Raw genomic sequence first — 23,621 nt, forward strand, 5'->3', positions numbered from 1 at the left:
TTCTATGATTTCTATTTTTCTGTGCCTATCTCTCTCTTAAAATGACATAACTTATATTATTTAAAATGACAAACACCAAACATTTTTAATATATTTGATTTTTCGCATGATGAGTTCTAAATTATGGTTTAAGTAAAATTTTATCTTTTGTTCAAACCATAATTTAAGTTTGCAAACTACAAACGGAACCCACAAACAGATAACTAAGTTTCGCATTACATAATCTTCCCCCCAAAAAAGTTGCATCTTTTCCTCTTTTGACTTAATATTCAAGATAATATATTTTTATTGATTCCGCTGCACTCACAAAAGAATATTGAAGTTTTACATAAATGAAAACGCACAATTTGATTCCGTGAAGTTACTGGAATTTTAAAATATATATAGCGTTTTATTAATGTTACGTAACATAATTTAAGTGTTGTTTCTAACACATACAATAAAAAGGAGAGAGAAAGTGAAATGATGAAAGAGAAAGAGAAATATGTAGACCCCACCTCTTTAATATGTGTGTAGGAAAGTGAGGTTATATTATGTTACATGATAAACATAAAACCTATATATATAACTGCAAATCTGCTTTACCTCTCTTTTTTACATTTATTTCTCACTCTTATTTGGTAAAGTTTAAACTATGAGACAGAGGGAATAAATTCTCTCATATTATTTAGAGGTAGGATCATTTGACATCAGTGTCAAATTTAAAATTTGATACCTTATCTGATTATCGTTAGATCAAAAAAGATCAACGACTTTGATTTGTAAACATGTGACGCCATTGATCTTTTTTTATCTAATGTCTATAAGATGATATGTCAAAATTCTAATTTGACATTGGTGTTAAAGAATCCTACCTCTATTATTTAATATGATCATATCATATAAAATGGTTATAATTGTTTATGTTGATATCAATGATAATAAAAAATGAGAATGAAAAAATATTGAAATAGGAAATGATAAAATTATCACCATTCATCTCTTCTTATATATCTTTGATCGTATTAAATGAGACATAGAGAAACTACTCCCACAAGAGATAACGTGTTTGTCTTGATGTTTGCCTTTTGTATTTCCTATTGTATCTAGGGTGAGATAGACTTGTTCGGACATAAGAGAATCGGTTGCTTTGGATAAATGCGTTTTGGAAGGAACAAAATGCCGAAAATAGGATCAGGCGTTTGCGGATGGTTGTTTCTTTTGACAATGTATTCTTTTCCTACATGAATCAATTCCTTTGCTTTGTGCTCTAAATTGAACTATGTCAATTGCCAACCCACTTTTCATTCTTTATTGGTTGGCCCTCTATTTTTCAATTAAAAAAAAAAACTAGTTGCTTAACAAATTCTATTCCATGAATAAATTTTGAAACCTAGTTAGTGCATACCTACCTAATCGATACAATATTATTTAGATGTGTTGAAAATTCAAAGGTGAGAGTTTCATATTGGTAGATAATGAATTAATTGAGAATTGTATAATTAAGTGATAATATTTATAGATTCGATGTCTTAAGATCTTGAATCAAGATGAGATATGAAACTATTTATTATGGTTCAACTAGCATATATAATCCATTAGTGAAAATTTTCACCTACCATGACTTAGATGGTTGGATTGCTTATAGTTCTATCTTAAAATTTCGGTGACAATTCAATTTTTCTTTTTTCTTTTAAAAAATATAAAATTGTAGTTTTTTTTTTTAAAAAAAATATTCTAGTCAAGTTAAACGTTTGTTTTTTCAAATGGACGTTTACAAATCGTAAACGTGATTTTGTAAACAAAGGAAAAATCATGAGTTATTATATAAAACAAATTTATGTTGAATATATTAATAATATAATCTAATATTATGTTCATATACAAAACCAATATGTAAGAACATAGTTATTTGCATTCAGATGGTCCGAAATAGCGTGTATTATTATTAGGAATTTCTGTAAATTAGAGGTAATACTATTGAACATTTCAAATGTCTTTTAGTATAATACTTTAAACAACTCTAAACCTTTTTTCTCAAATCCAAAACTTCAAATAATTTATTCATGAAATTACACTAAAAAATAGAATTTTTGAATTGGATTTTAAATAATTAGACAAAAAAAATTTATAACATTATTTTATTGTAAAATGTCACTTCGTTTTAAATTTATTTTCAATTAATTTTATAAAATTAAAATCATTTGAAATAAAATTTATAAACGCAAATTCAAAAAAATATTTTATGGTTTCTTACGCTTGCATAAAACGCTAAAATTTTCTCGCAGCTTTTGTTGATGCTCATATAAAGCAAATCAATTTAGGAAAAAAAAGTATGTTATTTTAAATGATATAAATTGTCTTTTTATATAACGTCCGGCCGCTTCAAGAATCAACAACTATCCCTACATACTAACACGAGACTTTTTAATGTGTTTTCTCCTCACTCGCACACTTCCTGGGAAGTTTTCTCAGGAAGTGTGCGAGTGAGGAAAAAGCACACTGAAAAATCTCGTGTTAGTATGTGGGGATAATTGTTGATTCTTGAAGCGTCCGGACGTTACAAGTGGTATCATAGCAGGGCCTCTATTCCAGTAAAGTGTGGTTCGAGGACGAACCAGGCGGAAGTTGGTGGGCATGTAACATCCCGAGTGCTGACAAGGGCGGGGAGTGATCGCCGGTGCAAAGAGACACGGATAAGGAGAGGCTCCTGACAGGCTTTTAGCGGGGGTTACATGCATGAATGAATTGAATCGACACTCGAAAGAGAGGGATTTCAAAGACTGTACAGGTGCGAGACTGAACAGTTTGGGATAGCTTATAAGAATTAATTGGTACTACTACTACCTATACTAACAGGATGCATCTTCTTTTCGGTACCCCGGAACGGAAGAACTCCATAGTTAAGCGTACTTGACTTGGAGCAATTCGGGATCGGTGATCTCCTGGAAAGTTTTTTTGGGAAGTGTGCAAGTGAGGAAAAAGCACACTGAAAAGTCTCGTGTTAGTATGTGTGAATAGTCATTGATTCTTGAAGCGGCTGAACGTTACATATAAAGAGATGCAAATCTCATTGAAAAAAAAATATGAATCTCATCTCTTTGTATATATAAAATGATATAACTTATATTATTTAAAATGACATATTTTTTCTAACAATTTAAACACCCACCTCTCTTTTTTAAATTCAACTGAATATAAAATTCTTAAATTCTTTGTAACGCCACCTAAATAGATTATCACAGTCGGTGATGGCAAGCTTCCTTTCAAATGAGGTTGTAAATGGGCTAGCTTAGAGAGCCCTACGAGCTAACTTTTATTAAGTCAAATTCGGCATATTCCATATAGTTATATATAGCAGATTCAGATTTTTAAAAAAGTTTATTTAAAATATAGATCACAGACTTTTATTTTACATATAGGCCTGTAAATCTACAAGTTGGCTGGAAGAATATTATTTATTTAAAAATAAATAAATAAATATTTTAATAATTTTAAATAATAAAGTAATATTTTTAATTATTGTATGATTAATAGACTTAAATAGTTTAACGGTCATAGGCCAAAACTTTTTTTTTTTTTTTTGATATAAAGCAGACCAGACTTATAATTTGAGTCTGGTTATGCCTAAAATATTTTATATAAATTAAATATATTTAATCCAAAGTTTAACCTAAGTTAACTTATTTACACTCTTACTTTTTAAGGAAAATGGATCCTCTCATGTCTAATTTAACATGATCATGTTATGTGAGAGGATCTTAACCATTAATAATTAAATCAACAGTGACGATTGTGTAACTTCCTATCTTTATGTTTTTCCTCTCTCCTTCTCTATCACCATTAACTTATCAATGTATGATTATGATTGTCCCCACATAACATAGTCGTATTAATTAGCACATGCGAGGATTCAGTATCCTTTTTAAGCATATATTCAAAGCTTGTGATTTTCCAAGCCATGTGACTGTGAGGGAGACCGTCGTAGCTTTGTAGCAGTAGTATTCATAAAGTGACCTATAGTGACCAATATTAATTTTTATATGAATTAAGTATACATATCATTATATCAAGGGTTTTGCATCTATTATTTAACATGACCACAATAATTTTCTTACACACAATATTTTGTGAGACCCATAATTTTTGAAACCAAAAAAAAAAATAACTCCGGCACGTAAAATGAATCTCTATAACATAACAGAATTACTTTTCCTACAACATAACTCTTATAAAACCCTTATCTCAATGAATGGGGTTCCTCCTAATTGATTGGGCTGGTTTCGCTCCGCTATCAAATCATCAGGAGGAAAAAAAAAAAAAAATTATATTATTCGTGGTTCTTAGCTTCCAGCGCAATCAATTTGCGTTACCTATCACGGACCTTTACTTAAAGTTTTAACTGGCAACTGCTTTCCGGTCATTTTGGTTCGTTAGGATAAATGATTAAAATGAATTCCTTTCAATTTCTAACTTGTTATTTATCCATAAATTGACGTAGACCGGACACAGAATCCCAGTTTAATTGCATTCCAATCTTTTTAATGCAGCCACCCACCTAGCTTCCTTTGATTTATTATTATTATTATTATTATTATTATTCTCATGTTAAGCTACCTTCTATATCAAAATATCTAACATTGCGTGCAAGCTAGAAGTGCTATTCAGAAATAAAAAATAAAAATAAAAATGAAATGACAAATTTCAAGGAGCAATAAGAATTGATATAGTACTAATATTTCATCTGGTCATATAGTACTAATATTTCTCATTCATATTTGTTGATTCTGAGAGTTGGCTGCCAAGCTCTTTATACTTCATATTTCTTATCATCCTATTCGTGTGACCTGCTGGAATTTTCTTATGCCTATCTATATGCTTTTCGCGTTTACACGGTAATACAATAGTTTCTGTATATAAAAGTGAATTAGCTTTCGATGTTGAACCAGTACTAGAGATTCAGAACGGAGGTATGTATCCTATAGGCTGAAATATGTCGATCAGACAAAGATGAAAGAGGCAGTGGTATATATCAAAACTCTTTGAAATTACAGTCTTCTCAAAATTCTGCCAAATAGAAAGAAATGGTATGGATCAAACTTAGAGACTCTAAAATCATACCAAAAATCAACTGTCAAAAGTTTAGCTATTAAATGAAAACTAATAAACCGCTTTGTAATATCTGTATTACACTTCATACCAAACTCTTTTATATCGACTGATTACAAATGATTTTACCCGTACTGGCCCTTTGGGAAAATTTGGATTATACATCTGTTTTTTTTTTTTTTTTTCTACATATTGGAAGGATGTATGTTAGGAGAAGAGTAAAACAAAGGATTTTTACTAAGGCAGAAGTCGTAACTTTTACATTCAAACAATAGATTTTTAAATTACAAAATTTGTAACTCTACAATAAAGACACTTAACATCACAATAAACTCCCATAATTTCAGAAACTTAAAAACATAAAACTGACATTTAACGTTTGCTGAATTAAACCCATTAAAAACTAAATTGATTGCTGAATTAAACCCATTAAAAATTAAACTGACACATAACACCACATTTAACGTTTATTCAACAAAACTCCCACGTAAACTTAAATGCTTCTGCCATCCTTCATGCCGATCAATTTCTTGTAGTTGTCAAGGAGTACCGTCGGTAGTGGTTTCGTGAAGATATCCGCGACTTGCTCTTGACTGGTCACGTGTGTTAGCTCCACATTTCCTTCCTTTACTTGATCCCGGATGAAGTGAAATCGGACGTCAATATGCTTGCTTCTTTCATGATTTACCGGGTTCTTGGCTAGCTCTATAGCCGTCTTATTGTCAATTCGGATCACAGTTTGGCCGACTTGTTTTTCCTCCAGCTTGCTTAGCAAATTCCTGAGCCACATTGCATGACAAACACACCAAGATGCAGCTACATATTCAGCTTCACATGTCGACAGTGTCACAATAGGTTGCTTCTTTGAAATCCAAGTGAATGCCGTGTTGCCCATGAAAAACACATAACCAGCCGTGCTCTTTCGATCATCTACGTCTCCACACCAATCACTGTCAGAATATCCAATCAACTTGTATTTTGCCGAGCTCGAGTAGTGTAACCCGTGTGAAACTGTACCTTGAACATACCTCAGAATTCTCTTTACCGCCTTCCAATGTGTGTATCTTGGCTCCTCCATGAACCGACTTACTATGCCGACACTCAACGAGATATCCGGCCTCGTGCACGTGAGATAGCGTAGGCTTCCCACCAAACTTCTGTACTTGCTTGCATCAACACGGTCTCCTCCATCAAACTTAGAAAGTTTTGAACCGGGTTCCATTGGTGTTGAAACCGGGTTGCAATCTTCCATTTTGTACTTTTTCAAAATCTTTTTTGCATAAGCCTCCTGTGACACGAAAATTCCCTTCTCATTTTGTTTTACTTCCAAACCGAGAAAGAACTTCATAAAACCGAGATCTGTCATTTCGAACTCTCTTGTCATTGTGCTCTTGAACTCTTGTATCATCTTGGCATTGTTTCCCATAAAAATGAGGTCGTCAACATAAAGAGCCACAATTAACAAGTCTCCTCCATTTTTCTTGACATAAACAGCATGTTCATATGGACATTGTTCAAGTCCATTCTCCTTGAAATATTTGTCAATACGAGCATTCCATGCTCGTGGTGCTTGCTTCAACCCGTAAAGTGCTTTCTTCAATCTCAGCACCTTCTTCTCTTCTCCTGCCTTCGTGTAGCCCGACGGTTGTTCCACATAAACTTCTTCTTCAAGAACACCATTCAGGAATGCCGACTTTACATCCATTTGATGTATTGGCCATCTGTATTGAGCAGCCTGTGAGATGAGTAGCCGAATTGTCTCCATCCTTGTAACAGGGGCAAACACCTCGTCATAGTCAATTCCAGCCTTCTGCTTATAACCTTTTGCAACTAGCCGAGCTTTATATCGTTCTATCTCCCCTTGAGCATTCATCTTCTTCTTGAACACCCACTTCACTCCAATGGGCCGACTTCCTTTTGGTAGCTCGGCTAACTCCCATGTGTTATTTCGGTCAATGGCTTCTATCTCCTCATCCATGGCGTCTTGCCATTTCTTATCTCGGATGGCTTATTCAAAGCTTATATTTTCAGAATCTGCAAGAAGACAAACAAAATGTACCTCACTTGTTGACTCATATATGTCTTGTATGCTCTGCATCCTGGGTTGTCGTACCTCGTCTTCATCATCAGAAGCTTCAGGACTTGCCTGGTTGATAATTTGTGTTGTGATTCCGTCTTCAAAGTTTATCTCAGATGAATTGCTCCAGTCCCACTCATTTGCTTCATTGAGCTTTACATCTCTGCTCACTATGACTTTCTTGTTGACGGGGTCAAACAGCTTATACCCCTTTGTTTTTTCATCATATCCAATAAAAACATATTTCTTGCTTTTATCCTCGAGCTTGGTTCTGAGCTGGTCCGGTATGTGTGCATAGGCCACACTACCTAAAACTCTGAGATGAGCCACTGAAGGCTTTTTGACTGCTCCATGCTTCCTGTGGTGTTTTGTCATCCAAGCTTGAATGTGAACATCGGTTCTGCACATACACAGCACACTGCACAGCTTCCGCCCAAAACTCCTTCGGCATCCTTTTGTTCTTCAGCATTGACCGAACCATGTCAAGAATAGTCCGGTTCTTCCTTTCAGCCACGCCATTCTGTTGTTGTGAGTATGGTGCTGTTAGAAACCTCCTTATCCCCTGTTCCTCACAGAACGACATAAACGCTGTTGAGGTATATTCCCCACCTCTGTCAGACCGCACCGATTTGATATAGCTTCCTGTTGCTTTCTCAATCATCAATAAAGGAAATAAAATACTTCTTACCGCTGAAGGAACCGAGATTGATGGGTCCACACAAGTCGGTATGTATTAGTTCCAGAGGTTGATTAGCCCGGAATCTTGCCAACTTCTGAAACGTGGTCCTGGCATGCTTGCCAAGTACACAACTCTCACAAAACTTTCCTTCAAAGTTTATGTCAGGTAACCCGTCCACCATCTTTCTCTGCCAACTTGGTTAGACCACCATAATGTAGGTGACCAAACCGGAGATGCCAAAATGACGCCTTATCTTCTACCTCGGCTTGTAAACATTCAACTTGTACACATTTCAAATTCAGTTTATACATACGATTCTTACCCATTTGAACTCGGACTATCATCCAACCTTGCTCATCTTTCAAATACAATACCCGGTCTTTCATAATAACCGAGTAACCTTTCTCCATCAGTTGACCCATGCTTAAAATATTGCTTTTTAGGTCGGGTACATAGTACACATCTCGAATTGAGCCAATTAACCCGTCCTTTTGTAGGAAACAGATCGTACCTCGGCCTTTTACCTCAACCTTTGAGGCATCCCCGAACGAAACATGTCCGGTTTCCACTTTTATCATCTCCTTGAAGAAGTGTTTATGTCCGCACATGTGGTTGCTCGCACCCGTGTCAAGATACCACTCCATGTCATCGTCAGGACTTCCTTCACTGTGTGTCATTAACAAGACACCATCCTTTATCTCGCCTTCTCTTGCGAAATGTCCGACTTTGCCACAGTTGTAACACTTGTCCGAGTTACAATCTTTCGCATAGTGACCAAACTTTCCACATTTGTGACACTCGATGTTTGAATAATGTGACCGACCTCCTCGTCGACCTCGTCCTCGTCCTCTCCAGTTTTGTTGATTTGACTGTCCTACCTCATCACCATACACTTCTTGACTTCAGCCTCGACCTCTACCACCACGGCTAGTACCTCGTCCACTGCGGCCACGTCCTCTACCTCGGAAACTTTGAGAATAGAGCATCTTGTCATCTTTAATTGTTGCTTTGGTCTGAAGTACCTGCTCAAGAGTTTCCTCCTTCTTCTTCTTTCTTTGTTCATGCGCTTCAAGGGAACCCACCAACTCGTCAATGGTGAGTGTAGACAGATCCTTGGACTCCTCTATCGCACAAACCACGTTTTCGAACTGGTCTGTCAAAGATCTCAAGATTTTCTCTACCACTCTGGTGTCAGGTATATCTTCTCCATTCCGTTTCAACTGGTTCACAATTCCTTGAACCCGGGCAACGAACCCGGATACTCCTTCCGTGTCCTTCATCTTCATTCCCTCCAACTCGGCACGAAGGGTTTGAAGCCGAACTTGTTTAACCCGGTTAGCTCCTCTATAGACATTTGCCAAGATGTCCCAGGCTGCCTTTGAGGTCTCACAATTTGCTATCTTCTCGAACCCGGATTCGTCTACAGCTCGGAAGAGCATGAATAACGCCAGCTTGTCTTTTGCACGTGTCTCTTTCAACGCTTTAGTTTGAGTCGCCGAATAGCCTCCATCGCCGAATAGCCTCCAGTATCCTGTGGTTCTACAAAACCTGCTTGAACATTCTCCCAAGCGTCCTGGGATCCGAGAAGAGCCTTCATCTGGATGCTCCTATTCTCGTAGTTCTCCTTCGTCAACTTAGGTAGTGCCATATCACTCCCCCTTTCCATAGCTCTGATACCAATTTGTTAGGAGAAGAGTAAAACAAAGGATTTTTACTAAGGCAGAAGTCGTAACTTTTACATTCAAACAATAGATTTTTAAATTATAAAACTTGTAACTCTACAATAAAGACACTTAACATCACAATAAACTCCCATAATTTCAGAAACTTAAAAACATATAACTGACATTTAACGTTTGCTGAATTAAACCCATTAAAAATTAAATTGATTGCTGAATTAAACCCTTTAAAAATTAAACTGACACATAACTCCACATTTAACGTTTATTCAACAAAAATGTAGGGTGAAAACTCTGCTAATCAAAGTTGTCAATTTTATGATGCCCTACCATATATGATTATTGCATTTTTTCGACCTTATGTTTGTGCAAGCACTATTGCCTTCTAAGAACAAAGATCACTTGCTTCTGGGGTAGCTGCTTTTGCTCTACTTACTCAAACAGGATATTGCAAAAAACATAATGCATGCTCCCCTAATGGCTTAGACAGTTGGACTTGATGTTTGTTTCTGCAATCTTAGGGAACTAGATGAACTATTAGAAGGCGGGTTCCTAACAAGTGGTATTAGTGATTGTACAACATCCATCATTAGCGGCCTGTAATCAGGTTCTGGCTGTATGCACATTGCAGCAATGGCCGCTATCTGTAAACCAAAGTAGTAGCAGAAAGCAAATAGTCGGTTGATGGTTTATCATTCATAATAACAACAATTACTGAATGAAACGAAATTTTTACCTGAATTAGATCCTTCTTTGAGTACTGTCCCCCTAGAGTTTGGTCAACCATTTCCATCACTTTTTCTCTGTCAGTTAACCTTGGAAGAGCCTGAAGAATAACACAAATTAAAGTTACGAAATCTGACAATTTAACAAGATGATTTCCGTGAAAATGCAGTGCTATTTACTAACCCAAGAGACAAGAAAATGTTCTCCAGGAGGCCTCTTAATATCAACCGGTATACGTCCTGTTAGCAGCTCGAGAAGAACCACACCATAGCTATAAACATCTGACTTTGCAGTAAGCTTTCCTGTGAAGGCATACCTACAGTGTGCCCAAAATTCATGGTATATATTAAACGAGGTAGGTTATTCTTAAAAAAAATTTGTTTACAAACTCTTACAAATTTTATTATGTATTTCCAGAAATATATTCCTAACCGAGTCTATTAATTTCCGGGAATAGATAATTGAGTTTGTAAATATAACATTTATCCTATTGAATATATTCTATAATAATATATTATGAGACAAACAAGTAAAATTATGAGTGACCTTCAACATTGCAATTTATGTTATATGGGAGTGGGGAAAGATAAAGCAAGGTGAGATGGGGTACACAGAACTCACTCTGGTGCCATATATCCAGAGGTACCCAACATATGGGTGGAAACCTGACCGTTGATCTTCTTTGATCCCGTTTTTACCAATCCAAAATCTGAAACCTTGGCACGGAAATTTTGATCCAGTAGAACATTGCTACACTTGAAGTCACGGTGGATGACAGGTGAGACAGGATGTTCGTGCAGGAACTCCAGAGCCATTGCACAATCAAGGGCTATCCTCATACGTGTCCACCAATCCAACGGTTGAGTTTGATTGTTAGGAGAGTAGAGATGTTGTTGAAGAGTACCATTGGGCAAGTACTCAAATATCAGTAGCCTGTGGTGTTGGTCTGCACAATAGCCAAGCAACTCCACCAAATATGGAGAGTGCAAGCGGCTCAGGAGATCCACCTGCAATAAATACAAACTGTCACGCAAAAATCGAACTCGTGATCACTTAGTCATGTAGACTCTGAAGACTACATGTAATGCGCCAATTCAATCCAAAATAGATCGCTTACATAGTTTTATATTATATCCCTCTTATCATGATTTTGACTCACCTCCATTCTGAAGGCTCGCTCCCCTTGCTTACCTTCCCTGCGCATCAATTTAATTGCTGCCAAAGTGCCATCACTTAGGATTCCTCTGTACATCAAACCAATGCCTCCATTGCCAATCACATTTGCATTACTGAATCCGTCTGTGGCCACTTCTATCTCCCTATATGTGAACACTTGCACTCCTCGAAATTTAGGTGCTGGAGTCATGCTTAGATTTCTTTTGTGAAGACACTCTCCCTTCACATCTGCAGTTCATTTTTGCAACCGGGATTAGAAACTGTTTGCAATCAATTGATATAACATATATATGGTACAAATTACCTGGGCTAGAATTGAAGCTCAACGCTGTTGAAGCCATAAACCTACTACTTATGTCATGAAGTAGTACTCTACTATTATTGTCTTTGCAAGTTCTCTTCTTGCTCGTGGATTTTAGACGACGGAGCATGAGTACAACCAGAAAAGTAGTAAATAGGAGCGTAACTAAGTTTATGAAAATGGTTTTGGAGGCTAAATTTTGATGGTGTTGGTTATGGACCTTTTTTGTTTTTGGAATGTAACTTGGCAAACACTTACATTCACCTCTGAAAATGTTAATATAAAGGGAAATATTACTCTGCTTTTACATAAGATAATTTCTCTCTTATTTTCTTATTTTGATTTTCGCACGTCACTTTTATTTTTTCTTCTAATAGTGGGACCCACTCATTTTCTGTCTACAACATAAGAAGATGTAAAAGGAGAAAAATTGAACCTGAATATAAAAGTATAAACCAAACGGATATCTTTCACTCTTTCTTACTTCTGGCCCTTCCCATCCTAACCTTCTTTTACCCTCAAACAGAAAGCCATTAGATTTCTTCCCTTCTTGGTTTGCTCGTACGTGATGTGGTTGTTCACTCAGAGAAGTCATGAGGGATGACTTAGCAGGGGGGAACTGTGACAGCTACCATGAGTCCATGATGACATTTCCATCAGTCACCACTAATAATAATGTTTCATGGTCACCAGCTTAACCCAAAAGGGGAGAATTCAATGCGTATACGTGTGCATGCTTGCACATCGACCAAATCATTTTCCATATTACGTATCATTCCATTTGGTTAATTATGCATTATATCCACCTGAAGAAAGTGACCGAATCTATAATCTATTTTAACTAACTCCTCCAACTTTATTATTATTATTTTTATTGGATTGGGTTACTACCTTACATACAAGGAATTACTTACTTAGCATTTGGTAGAGGCGTTAAAATAGCTAGGACAGAACATAATATTTCACTTTTATTTATTTATTTATTGGATAACCAGTTTTATTTTATATTGAACGTATTTTAAAAATATAATCAAACAGAGCATGGACTTAAAAAGTAGATATTACTTTTGGTGAAAAAATTAGTATAATTTCATTCTGCTGAAAAAGAATACTCCATTATGTAAATTCAATAACTTGAAAATTCCGTAACTTCCCATGACAACGCCACACCAAGTGACGTTGTCTATAGGGGTGAAATTGGACCGAACTGGTTTACAGGGGCCTACAGCTCAGCCTACATCTGGTCAGATTTAACCTAGTATATTTTGTATAATAGGCCGGACTTAAGTCTTAAAAAAGCATGTTTGATAAAAAAGGCCAGGCCTATAAGCCCATAGGCCAGCTTATATTGTACTATTTATTTTAAATAAAATAAAATAGAGTAAGTATGTCTTGAAGAAAAAATAAACGATATAAATTTAATCAATTACAATCATTTATAACTTAATTATATTCGATTATATTTTAATAGAAATCTTATTTTATTTCTTATATAAGAGGAACCAACATCTCAACATGTTAGATTGTATATATGAATATATTAAAAGATTTTTAGGAGAGTTATACTTACTACAAGCATCATGATTTGTTTGTTGGATTCATGTAGTTATTTTAATTTACATAGTATGGATTTGTTTATTGGATCTGATGAAATATATGTTATTTAGTTTGAGCATTTTGCTTTCGAAAATGATTTAAGTGCATATTGTATGAGTTTTGTTATGATTCATGATTCTGTTTGGACGTTGAAATTATGATTTTTGGTGTAGCAACTGAATTTGAGTACTTTGTAAAGTTGATTCATGGTTCTGCTTGAAAGTTAAAAATTAACGAGGCTAAAGGGCCAAGCCAGGCCATTTGTTTTTTTATAAACGGGTCAAACCTGGCTAACAATTAGACTCATACTAGGCTTGGGCCAGGCCAAATTGAAATTTTTTGACGTAGGCTTGGGCTTTTCGGGGCAAAGCTTGGCCCAGCCCAGCCCACTTTCACCCCTAGTTGTCTACATTTCTCTTCTCAAAGAATCTTGAAAAAATAAATAAAAAATGTCTCATCTAATTAGAAAAAGAAAATACCAAAAAATAAAATAAAAAAGTTGGTAAGAAAAATATTACATGTCGCCGCACACATGGGTGTTCATCAACCGATCCAAACCTATTCAAACCGCGGTGACCGAATCGATAACTGAATAAACTGAAAATCAAAAAATCGAAAACCGAAAAAAAACCGCAAATTTTAATTGGATTGGATCGGTTTTCGAATTGGATGATAAAACCGATCTAATATATTAATTCGCCTTTACCTATTTGGGCTTTTCCCCAATCTAGCCCAAAAATTTCTAAACTCAAGACCCATTAATCCATCAACTAAACCCAAGAAAAAACTTAGTCACATTTCATCAACAAAATTTCATTGTCAAAAAAAAAAAAAACTATATTATTGTTTGCTGATGCTTTTGTATTCAAAAAAATAAAATTTACTAAGCCAATATATACAAAAAATGTTATTTGCACAATAATCATGCAACAAATTTTAAGATTTTCAAAAAATCGAAAACCGGTCCAATCTAAACCGAAAAAAATTGGATTTGATCGGATCGGATTTGAAAAAAAATTCAATCCAAATGGATGATTACATGATCAAATCGAAGGGATTGAATCGGATGATTTTTGCTTTTAAAACTGATCCAATCCAGACCGCGAATACCCCTAGCCACACGTGGCATAATCATACAATTTATTTAAGGATTGATCTCTGGATAACATTTACTTATTTTTGACACAATTTTGTATTTGGTAAACAGAGGATAAATATTCATGTAACGTATCTTATTTTATTTATTGGGGTGGGAGGGGCAACGAATGTGTAGAACAATTTGGGCCTTTAACGAACTGTGGACTCATAGGTTTCCTTGCCATTGGATAAGTGGGCTTTCAGATCAAGTACACGCTAAAACTAGTGAGCAGGATCTAAGCCAATGTTCTTAGAGCCCAATATTAGAAACTAATGGATTTGAGATATACAAAATTATGTATTTTACAACAAAGCTCGATATCCGTTTAAAATATTTCAAAATAATTTTAAAAAATATTTGTCATATATTTATTGAATTAAAGAAAAACATAGAATTTGTTTTATGTATTTTTATATTTTCTTATATATTTATAAAATAATTTTTTTGATTATTTTTATTTATATATAACATTTTAAAAGATTTACAAGATTCTTTATAGACAAATCAAAGAGTAATAATAAGTGGTATAATAAAACATGAGAATTCATTTTTATTTTTTTTATTTATATTTTAACTCAGTTAAACAAAGAAAGAATGAATAGAATTTTTTAATGTAGGTCAAATACTAATATACAAGGCTTTCTGATTTATAAAGGTATGAGTGATGGTTGATTGTGCATAATTTTATCGTTACATTTTGTGAATAAGTTATTTCCCACACACGAACCAATAATATTCCGTCACAAAAAAATAACTTTACCACTATTACAAGTCTCATTTTATTTTTTTTAAGTATATCCTAAAAAAAATAGATCCTAGGTTAAAAATTTTAGAGCACTATATAAATAGTTTACTAGTTTTTAATCATAATAAAATATTGGTCAAGAATATATATATATATTCCTAATTTTTTATTGTAATTTCATAAATTTTAGATGTACTTAGCCTCTTGTGCCTACTACTAGTTTTCAAGGTATATAAGAAGAGGAAAGTTATATTTACAATCTATTTTCGTTTACAATCTTTTACAATTATATCTCAACCGTTGATTTCCGTTAATCAACGGTTATTATTTTCGCAAATCAAATTAATTAATTATTAATTAATTCATAATAAATGTTAATTGTTGATTGACAAAAATTAACGTTTAAAATATGATTGTAATTTATAAGAGGTTGTAATTATAACCTTCCTCGTATAAGAATATGTGATATGTATAGCAACATTTATTGTCCGCGAAATACTAAAGGAAAAATGAAAAAATGTATATATATACTTATTTCACTGATTTTAAGGTAAATATTTTAGAATGCTTAAAATATTATATCGGAATAAAGATATTATTTTAAGGGAGAAGTGTTTATCTTATTACATGAGATAAAATTATTATTAAGGTTTAAGACAAAAATACAAGGTATTTTGAAATTTTTATTTTTTTTATCATGTATTTTATTAAAATACCTGTATATATTTTTTTCAAACCCTAAAATAATATTGTTTTGGAATGGAAAGAAAAAAAATTATTTACTGTGCAGCACAAACGTGAAACGTTAATCCATTATTTAAATTGTGTTTGTGGGTTTGCGTTTATTTTTTCTTGCAAATAAAAAATAAAAATTGGAAGATATGTTGATTTGTTTGAGTGCATGCAATGCACTGTTACGTTGTCGGTTGGTTTCGGCATAACTCATCATTATGCTATAAAAAGTGGTCCGTAAGGAATGTAATGGCAGAAGCGTAGACCAGAACCGTTTACGACTACCACTGGAGTGAGAATCGTTTCAGTAGATCAATATTAATAGACTTACTTGAGATTGTTTGAGAGTTCCCTTATATAAATCTGATCTACTGTTAAAAGCTAAGGATTCCCTCGTAATTTTCAAGCTTCAGCTATAGATCTAAATATATAATATATATGATTTATGATCTCACGAATGCCCTCTGTGGTTGAAATACTGTTTGGGTAAAAAATGAAATTTGAATTTATAGTGTTAATAAGTAATAACAACCTGGTACGTAGTGCAGACATCCATAAAAAAAGAAAAAACCTGCAGCCGACAGTGTGTTGGGAAATTAAAATAGTAGAGCGATACATGGAAGCAAAAATCCAAGGCAAGTCGCAGTTACCAACAACATTAATGCACGAAATCCACACGGCTCCTTGACAAAGAAGAAACGAATGAAAACTGCATGCCATGCAACTAAGCTTACCTCCCTGCAAGCCAAGTACCCCCCCCTCTAAGGCCTTCACACTCACCAACCCTTTGTTTTCTTACCAATTGTTAACTTTATCATATAGTTGATCCTGGAAATTCATTCACAAGCCTCAAACACATCGATCCAAACTAATGTCACAGGCTCTGTCTCTAACAATGACTAGACAAACGAGATAATAATACATTGCATTACCTCCCTTAGGCACTTGAAGCCAAACGGTTCTTCCCTATATATATATATTGTGGTTCACTGAGTGAACCATTCCAATCTAGCCATAACCATAAAGCTTTTCTTTTCTCATATATGGCACGAATGGCTTCTATCCTCCATTTTCTGGTCATCTCTCTTTGTTGCTCTTTCCTTTTCTTCTTATCCGAGTCACAAACCGATCCTCAATCCCATGGCGCCCCAAATACCCGTAACAAACCAAATCTGCTAGTTCTACCCGTTCAACATGATGCTTCTAGTGGACTCCATTGGGCCAACATCCACAAGAGAACCCCTCTGATGCAAGTCCCTGTCCTAGTTGACCTAAACGGAAAACACTTATGGGTTAACTGTGACCAACACTACTCATCCTCAACTTACCAAGCACCCTTTTGCCACTCCACACAATGCTCCAGAGCCAACACTCACCTCTGCCACACTTGTGTCTCTGCATCCAGACCCGGATGCCATAACAACACGTGTGGTCTCATGTCCTCGAACCCTGTCACCGAAGAAACCGGCATAGGTGAGCTAGCCCAAGATGTGTTAGCAATCCAAACCACAACCAACACTCGTGGGTCAAGACTTGGTCCAATGGTGAGAGTCCCTCAATTCCTCTTTTCTTGTGCACCTTCCTTCCTTGCCCAAAAGGGTTTGCCAAACAATGTTCAAGGTGTGGCTGGACTAGGCCATGCACCCATTTCTCTACCAAATCAACTTTCTTCCTACTTTGGATTACAACGCCAATTCACCATGTGCCTCTCTCGCAACCCATCATCAAACGGGGCTATTCTATTCGGGGATGCACCAAATAACATGCGTTATAATCAGGATATTTTCCATGATTTGGCTTACACCCCATTAACAATTAGCCCACACCTAGGAGAGTACTACATCCAAATCACATCGATAAGAATTAACCAACATAATGTTGTCCCATTTAACCCAACCATGTTATCATCAAATCCCGAAGGTGTTATGGGAGGAACATTGATTACCACAACAGCTCCTTACACAGTTCTTCACGAATCCATTTTTGAGACGTTTGCTAAATTATATGCAAACCAAATCCCAAGGCAAGCACAGGTGAATGCTGTGGGACCATTTGGTTTATGTTTCGACTCAAAAAGGATGGGTGCAGCAGCTCCTTATGTTGACCTTGTGATGGACAAGCCTAATGTTGTTTGGAGAATCTCTGGTGAGAACTTGATGGTGCAGGCACGTCCTGGGGTTACGTGTTTGGGGATTGTGAACGGAGGAAAGAATGCTAGAGCTCCAATTGCCATAGGGGCACGTCAATTGGAAGAAAACGTTGTCGTTGTAGACCTCGCAAGGTCAAGGCTCGGATTCAGCACTTCACTGCAATCGCATGGAAAGAAATGTGCTGACCTCTTTGACTTCAACAATCCTGCATAGACCATAGTGTCCTGAGAGAGACTCTATGTGAATCCAGAGAGTTTATGCTTATTTATTAAGTAAGCATATACTTGTTATGGTTACTATATATATATATAGTAATGAATAAAAAGCTTCAACTCAATAAGAAGGCTTCTTGTTAAATAATAACAAATAATGTTGTTGTTCCTCTCCTGCATCCTAATACTGCATTTTTTTTTTTTTTTAAATTTTCACTGACACGACACGATCATCAAATATTCATCATCAAGGAGATAAAATGATTTTTAGGTCCCGAAATATGATCCTTAACTACCCTCGATAATTAAAATGTATATGATATTACATTCACCGAAGAGAGACAAATCTATCTAATACACATTTAAGGTAAAGACAAAGTAACTTAAAATTATTTTTAACAAAATTTGCGTAATCTTATACATGTAGTAACTTGAGAGTTTAAATATAAGAGATATAGATAACCAAAAGTTTTAACAAGGAATTTCTCCATTAGCGAATGTACGTAATGTGGAACAACTGAAATAACGTGCAACCACTAGCAAACGAAGCATAGATCATTTGGTAAAAATATCTTTTGCAAGTTTTGGGGACATATAGCAGTTTTTTTGTTTATACCGCGTAAGTCTTGAAGTAGCCTTTTTATTTTGTTCGTATTTAATATGTTGCTGTGATGTTTTAGAGTTTATTATATTTATGGGGAAGGATCCGTTTACAAATTTTTTTTGCCAAATTTTTACAAATTACATTATCTTCTTCCGGGAGAACATAGTGAAACCAGTGTTCTCTCAAGAGAATATAGTGTAGTTCGTAAGAGTTTGTAAACAAAAAAGTTTGTAAATATAACTTATTTCTATATTTATTAAATAAATAGATTCAACGGTGGCTCGCTTTTTACCCCATTGCCTGATTAAGTTAAAGAAAACTGAACGATTGTGTTATAAACATCAACGTCAACAATAAATTAGTAAAGCACATTAGCTCAAAACTAATATATATATATATAGGAAAATGTCAGCAGAACAATTAGTAATTTTTATTTTTGGTATACGAACAATTAGTAATTTTGATTTGAACTGAAAATTTCTTTGTTGTGAGTGTGAAGCTTCAACTAAATATGTTGTGTAATATTGTAACCAAAAAAATAAATAAAAATGTTGTGTAATAAGAAAAAAAAATAACTCAATAAGAACAATAATCTAACTTGTTATATTCGCCCCTAAAATTAGCAACTTTTTAATTCAACAAAAAGTATATGTATAATTAGTACCCATTTATTTAATTTTTAATTTAATACTGTCTCAAACCATAGTATGTCTGTTTTACAATTTTTTTTTACAAATTACATTACTTAGTGTAGTTTGTAAACAAAAAATTTATAAATATAATATTTCCTTTTTAGAAATAATCAAATATATTTTATTTGTTTATTTTTTTAATAAACAAAGGAAAAAGTGATTTTGATATGTGGCCCCACAGAGTGCGTGTTCGATCCAATGAGAGAGCAGGAAAGCACGAAAGTTGCCTTGTCTGCTGAGTGAAATGAATAACAAAACCAGTGGCGTTCTCGCTTAGTCTCTGAGAGCCATATTTCGCCGTTTTCTTTTAATCAAACAGATAGAGCGCAGTCGAAGAAGAAGAAACCCCAAAACCCCAAAATGCATTCTTTCGGTTATAGAGCCAACGCTTTGCTAACATTTGCCGTAACCATTCTGGCCCTTATGTGCGCCATGGCTTCTCTCTCTGACAACCTCAACTCCCCCTCTCCCTCTGCGCAAGTTCAGGTCTCTCTCTCTCTCTCTCTTTATTTGTATTTTTCATAATTTCATTTTTTTACAGATCTGTAATTCAGTAATTTTTGCGTTCGTTTTACCCACTGTGTTTTATGTATGCGGATGTAGGTGTTGAATATCAACTGGTTTCAGAAACAGCCGAACGGCAATGACGAGGTGAACCTCTTTTAGATTTAGGATCATGTTTAAATGCTGGTATTTTAGTCCAATTTTTATTGTATACTGGTCAATATCACACATGATATTTATTCCTGTTTCATCTTAGAGTCGTTGCAAACTCGGTACTGATATTGTTGCTTGGGCAGTTTATTCTGCAATTAGGTATGTGGTAATCGTCTTATGCATTAAGCAACTCGAGTTGTTGCTGTTGGTCCAGCTTTTTTATTTAGGAAACTTCTGATTGATCCAAACCTCAATACTTAAATATGAGCAAGTTATCACCTCAATGATCTTTGGTTGCAACTTGCAAGACTATATACAGTTAAAACATAGCATGCGGGTTACTTTTATTGGTAGATTGTTATGTCATATAGGAAATGTCTGAATAAGTGGACACATTGAAATGGAATGAAATGAAGGAGAAGGAGTAAATGTATTCCTTTGCCTGTTCCAACTTCCAAGACTGTCAACTGTACTTGTGAACAGTAATTTTACAGATTCTTTCAGGATTGTTTAAGTCATTTAAGGTATGATACTTTGGAATTTGGATGTGGTGGAGGACATAACAGACTTGTGGAACGTCTGCTGTATATTTATATTTGGAGTATTTTTCATAATAATGCTGAAGAAAAGAATCTTTGTAATCATTGTCTTTCAGTATCGTGCTTATGGGGGAATTAGTTATGAAACAGTGACAGAAATAGAGCTTCGCAGCTGTTGAATATTTTTTTTTTTTTTTTAAGGATCGCATTTTCATGTATGTAGTCCTCTTGCTCTTAAATCTTATTAGGATCTTACTGTTAGTAGGAGGTTTTAGTCGGGAAGTCTCGTGCATCGGGTTTACTGTTATTATAAGTGTTTACCAAAGGATGTTACTGGTTGAATCTTTCTTTATTAAATCTCGGTAGGTTTTGATCTCACCTACATCAGCCAAATGTTATGGATTGATAAAAGATGCATACAAACTTGGGACAGTGAAATATTTTTGTGCAACTACTGGGATAATGAAATCATGAAATATGTGATCATGATGATTGATGGGGTCTGATAAATTTTTTAATTCGTAAGTATGAATATTTGGTAACTATATCAATGCCCTGTTATGTAAACCAAAATTAAATTTAAACTGAAATTTTATGATTTGATTCCTGAAATCCTTGTTTATTTTTATGCCGTGTCTGTTAAAAAAAATGTGTAATTGATGAAGAACTTATTACGAAGTCATTAAATTCCTTTCGAATTTGTAGATTTTCCAATGTAATTGCATCATATGCTTGTTGGGATGTACATATTTTTCCATACAACTTATAAGTAATACTTGTGCGTGCTTTAAACCAGTGAAGAACAAAGTCAGAAATAATTTGAAACTTCATGATGGTTCTAGTTCATAGAACGCAATTTTAAACTGGCCTAGCATGGAAAAAATTTGTACTTACTTATATTGTGCTATTTGCTTTGCAAAAGATCCAGTTCTTACCGCATTACATACTGTATACATGTTTAATGCATATATTTCTCTGCACATGCTCTGAATTCTAGGCTACATATGATATTATGATCTGAATATAATGTTGTGTCATAAACTGGCTCATTGTGATGCCTTTCTCTGATTTCAAATGTCATCTTTATACATTGCTCAATCTGATGTGGAAGCCTTTCTATTCTTGCAGGTGAGCATGACAATGAATATATCAGCAGATTTGCAGTCTCTTTTCACGTGGAACACAAAACAGGTTCTTGACTTTAATTTGCAATTTTCATTGTAATCTGTTTTTCCTTTGGTCATTTCCTCCTTTGCTTCTGAAAAGTATGAATGCTCTTGGTATGAAGTGAAATGTCAGGACTGCTTGGGAAAAATGAAGATTAAAATTGTATTAGAATGTTTTGCATTTCTTATTGTTGATTTTGTCTGTTTTTCTTCTGTTCCTCCCATGTGGCAATGTTTGTTTAATGTTAAAGGTTCCTGACCTATCGTTATATCTTGTTTCATTTCTGAAATATATATTTCTATTCTTGCCCTTTGCATTTTTATGTTTGTGTACAAATTGTACTTCTAAGGAAGTGTTGGAACTGCTTAATATTACATATCCTCGAGATTTCCTAATATCTGACGAATTATTATAAATAGTTTAGAAGCTAGAATTTCGGGGCTGTCCAGGGACTTAGTTTTGCCTCTTTTTATATGCTTGCAGGTTTTTGTCTTTTTAGCTGCTGAGTATGAAACACCAAAGAATTCCTTGAATCAGGTATGCTTTGATTAGTTTGTTTGCATCCTAATTTGAAATATAAACAATTAAGTTGTAAGTTTCCAGCTTCTTTTAAAAAGGAAAGAATGAACGGAAGCCTTAGTAATAGTAGGTAGGTGAATCTCGAAATTTCATTGGTGAGGCAGCGACTTTGGAGTTTGTTTACAGTATTCATGTCACTCAGATAGTTGTGCCATTGCATGTTATGTTGCATCTCTGCCATCTTTGGTGTATGTTATGTCGTATATGTTGCTTAGGTTCTTGAGATGCCATTTTACAGATATCCCTGTGGGATGGTATCATTCCCTCTAAAGAGCATGCGAAGTTTTGGATTCATACATCAAATAAGTACCGCTTCATTGACCAGGTATACAACTTTTCGAGGATGTTATGACTAATATGAATGCTTCAGATTTGTTTGGGCCTTAATTTGTCATTTTTCATGTTCAGGGAAGCAATTTGCGCGGTAAAGAATTTAACTTGACTATGCACTGGCATGTTATGCCAAAGACTGGCAAAATGTTCGCAGCCAAAATAGTCATGCCAGGTTACCGATTGCCCGTGGAATATAGATGATGCCTTGTTCTCGTGTTAATGTTATTGCTGTAACTTTAGCCTTTTCTATAACGGATATAGAAGGTTAGTTGAAACTTCAAAGAACTAGAATCAACGAAAAGGAAGGAATTCGTGTTTTGGAAAGTGGAAATGAATAGCGTTTGAATACTTGAACACCCAAAATTTGCTTGTGGTCTTCAGTTGTCTCTGGCTTTGGTCTGAACTTTCTTTTTCCTCCAGAAAAAAGATATCTATGCCATAATGAATACTTGAGATATCAAAATTACTTGGCCACTGTTCCTCTGGAAAAGTTTCAAATTGTGACTCAGTTTTCTGGTAGTTAAAAGCGACAGTAGTTGATAAAAATGGGAGAGATACAAAATTATCTAGTATTTAAATAAATAGAGTACCAAAACAAATTTATGAGTTTATTGAAACTTTCAGTAGTTATTCCTAAGACACTTTGAACCTCAATAAATGCAATGGTACAGTTGCTTTACTACTAGCATGCTTGAATTAGATTGGTTTTTTAAGGAAAAAAAATACTTTTTTAATAACTTTTTAATCACTA

The 23,621-nt window shown here is 34.7% G+C and overlaps 3 protein-coding genes across 3 annotated transcripts; 2 read left to right on the plus strand and 1 right to left on the minus strand.

The window, feature by feature from the left end:
* Positions 1-10,005: 10,005 nt before the first annotated feature.
* Positions 10,006-12,321, minus strand: LOC133293899 (probable serine/threonine-protein kinase PBL7). The gene is made up of 7 exons (XM_061492520.1): positions 12,233-12,321; positions 11,730-11,992; positions 11,409-11,653; positions 10,871-11,256; positions 10,433-10,565; positions 10,260-10,349; positions 10,006-10,167 (listed from the first exon to the last, which is right to left on the minus strand). The coding sequence occupies exons 1-7, from the start codon at positions 12,319-12,321 to the stop codon at positions 10,006-10,008; spliced, it is 1,368 nt and encodes a 455-aa protein (XP_061348504.1).
* A 4,659-nt stretch (positions 12,322-16,980) lies between these two features.
* LOC133293900 (basic 7S globulin-like) lies at positions 16,981-18,300 on the plus strand. Its single transcript, XM_061492522.1, has one exon. The coding sequence runs from the start codon at positions 16,981-16,983 to the stop codon at positions 18,298-18,300; it is 1,320 nt and encodes a 439-aa protein (XP_061348506.1).
* Positions 18,301-19,885: 1,585 nt separating this feature from the next.
* On the plus strand, positions 19,886-23,336 carry LOC133293878 (signal peptidase complex subunit 3B-like). Its single transcript, XM_061492502.1, has 6 exons — positions 19,886-20,081; positions 20,199-20,246; positions 21,920-21,982; positions 22,442-22,495; positions 22,776-22,862; positions 22,946-23,336. Exons 1-6 carry the CDS (start codon positions 19,956-19,958, stop codon positions 23,069-23,071), a joined length of 504 nt encoding a protein of 167 aa, XP_061348486.1. The 5' UTR covers positions 19,886-19,955; the 3' UTR covers positions 23,072-23,336.
* The last annotated feature ends 285 nt before the right edge of the window (positions 23,337-23,621 follow it).

Source organism: Gastrolobium bilobum, unplaced genomic scaffold (assembly GCF_033153095.1).
Source record: "Gastrolobium bilobum isolate Gb01-03AN ecotype WA unplaced genomic scaffold, APGP_CSIRO_Gbil_v1 utg4431, whole genome shotgun sequence".
In the NCBI taxonomy this organism is placed as follows: Eukaryota; Viridiplantae; Streptophyta; class Magnoliopsida; order Fabales; family Fabaceae; genus Gastrolobium; species Gastrolobium bilobum.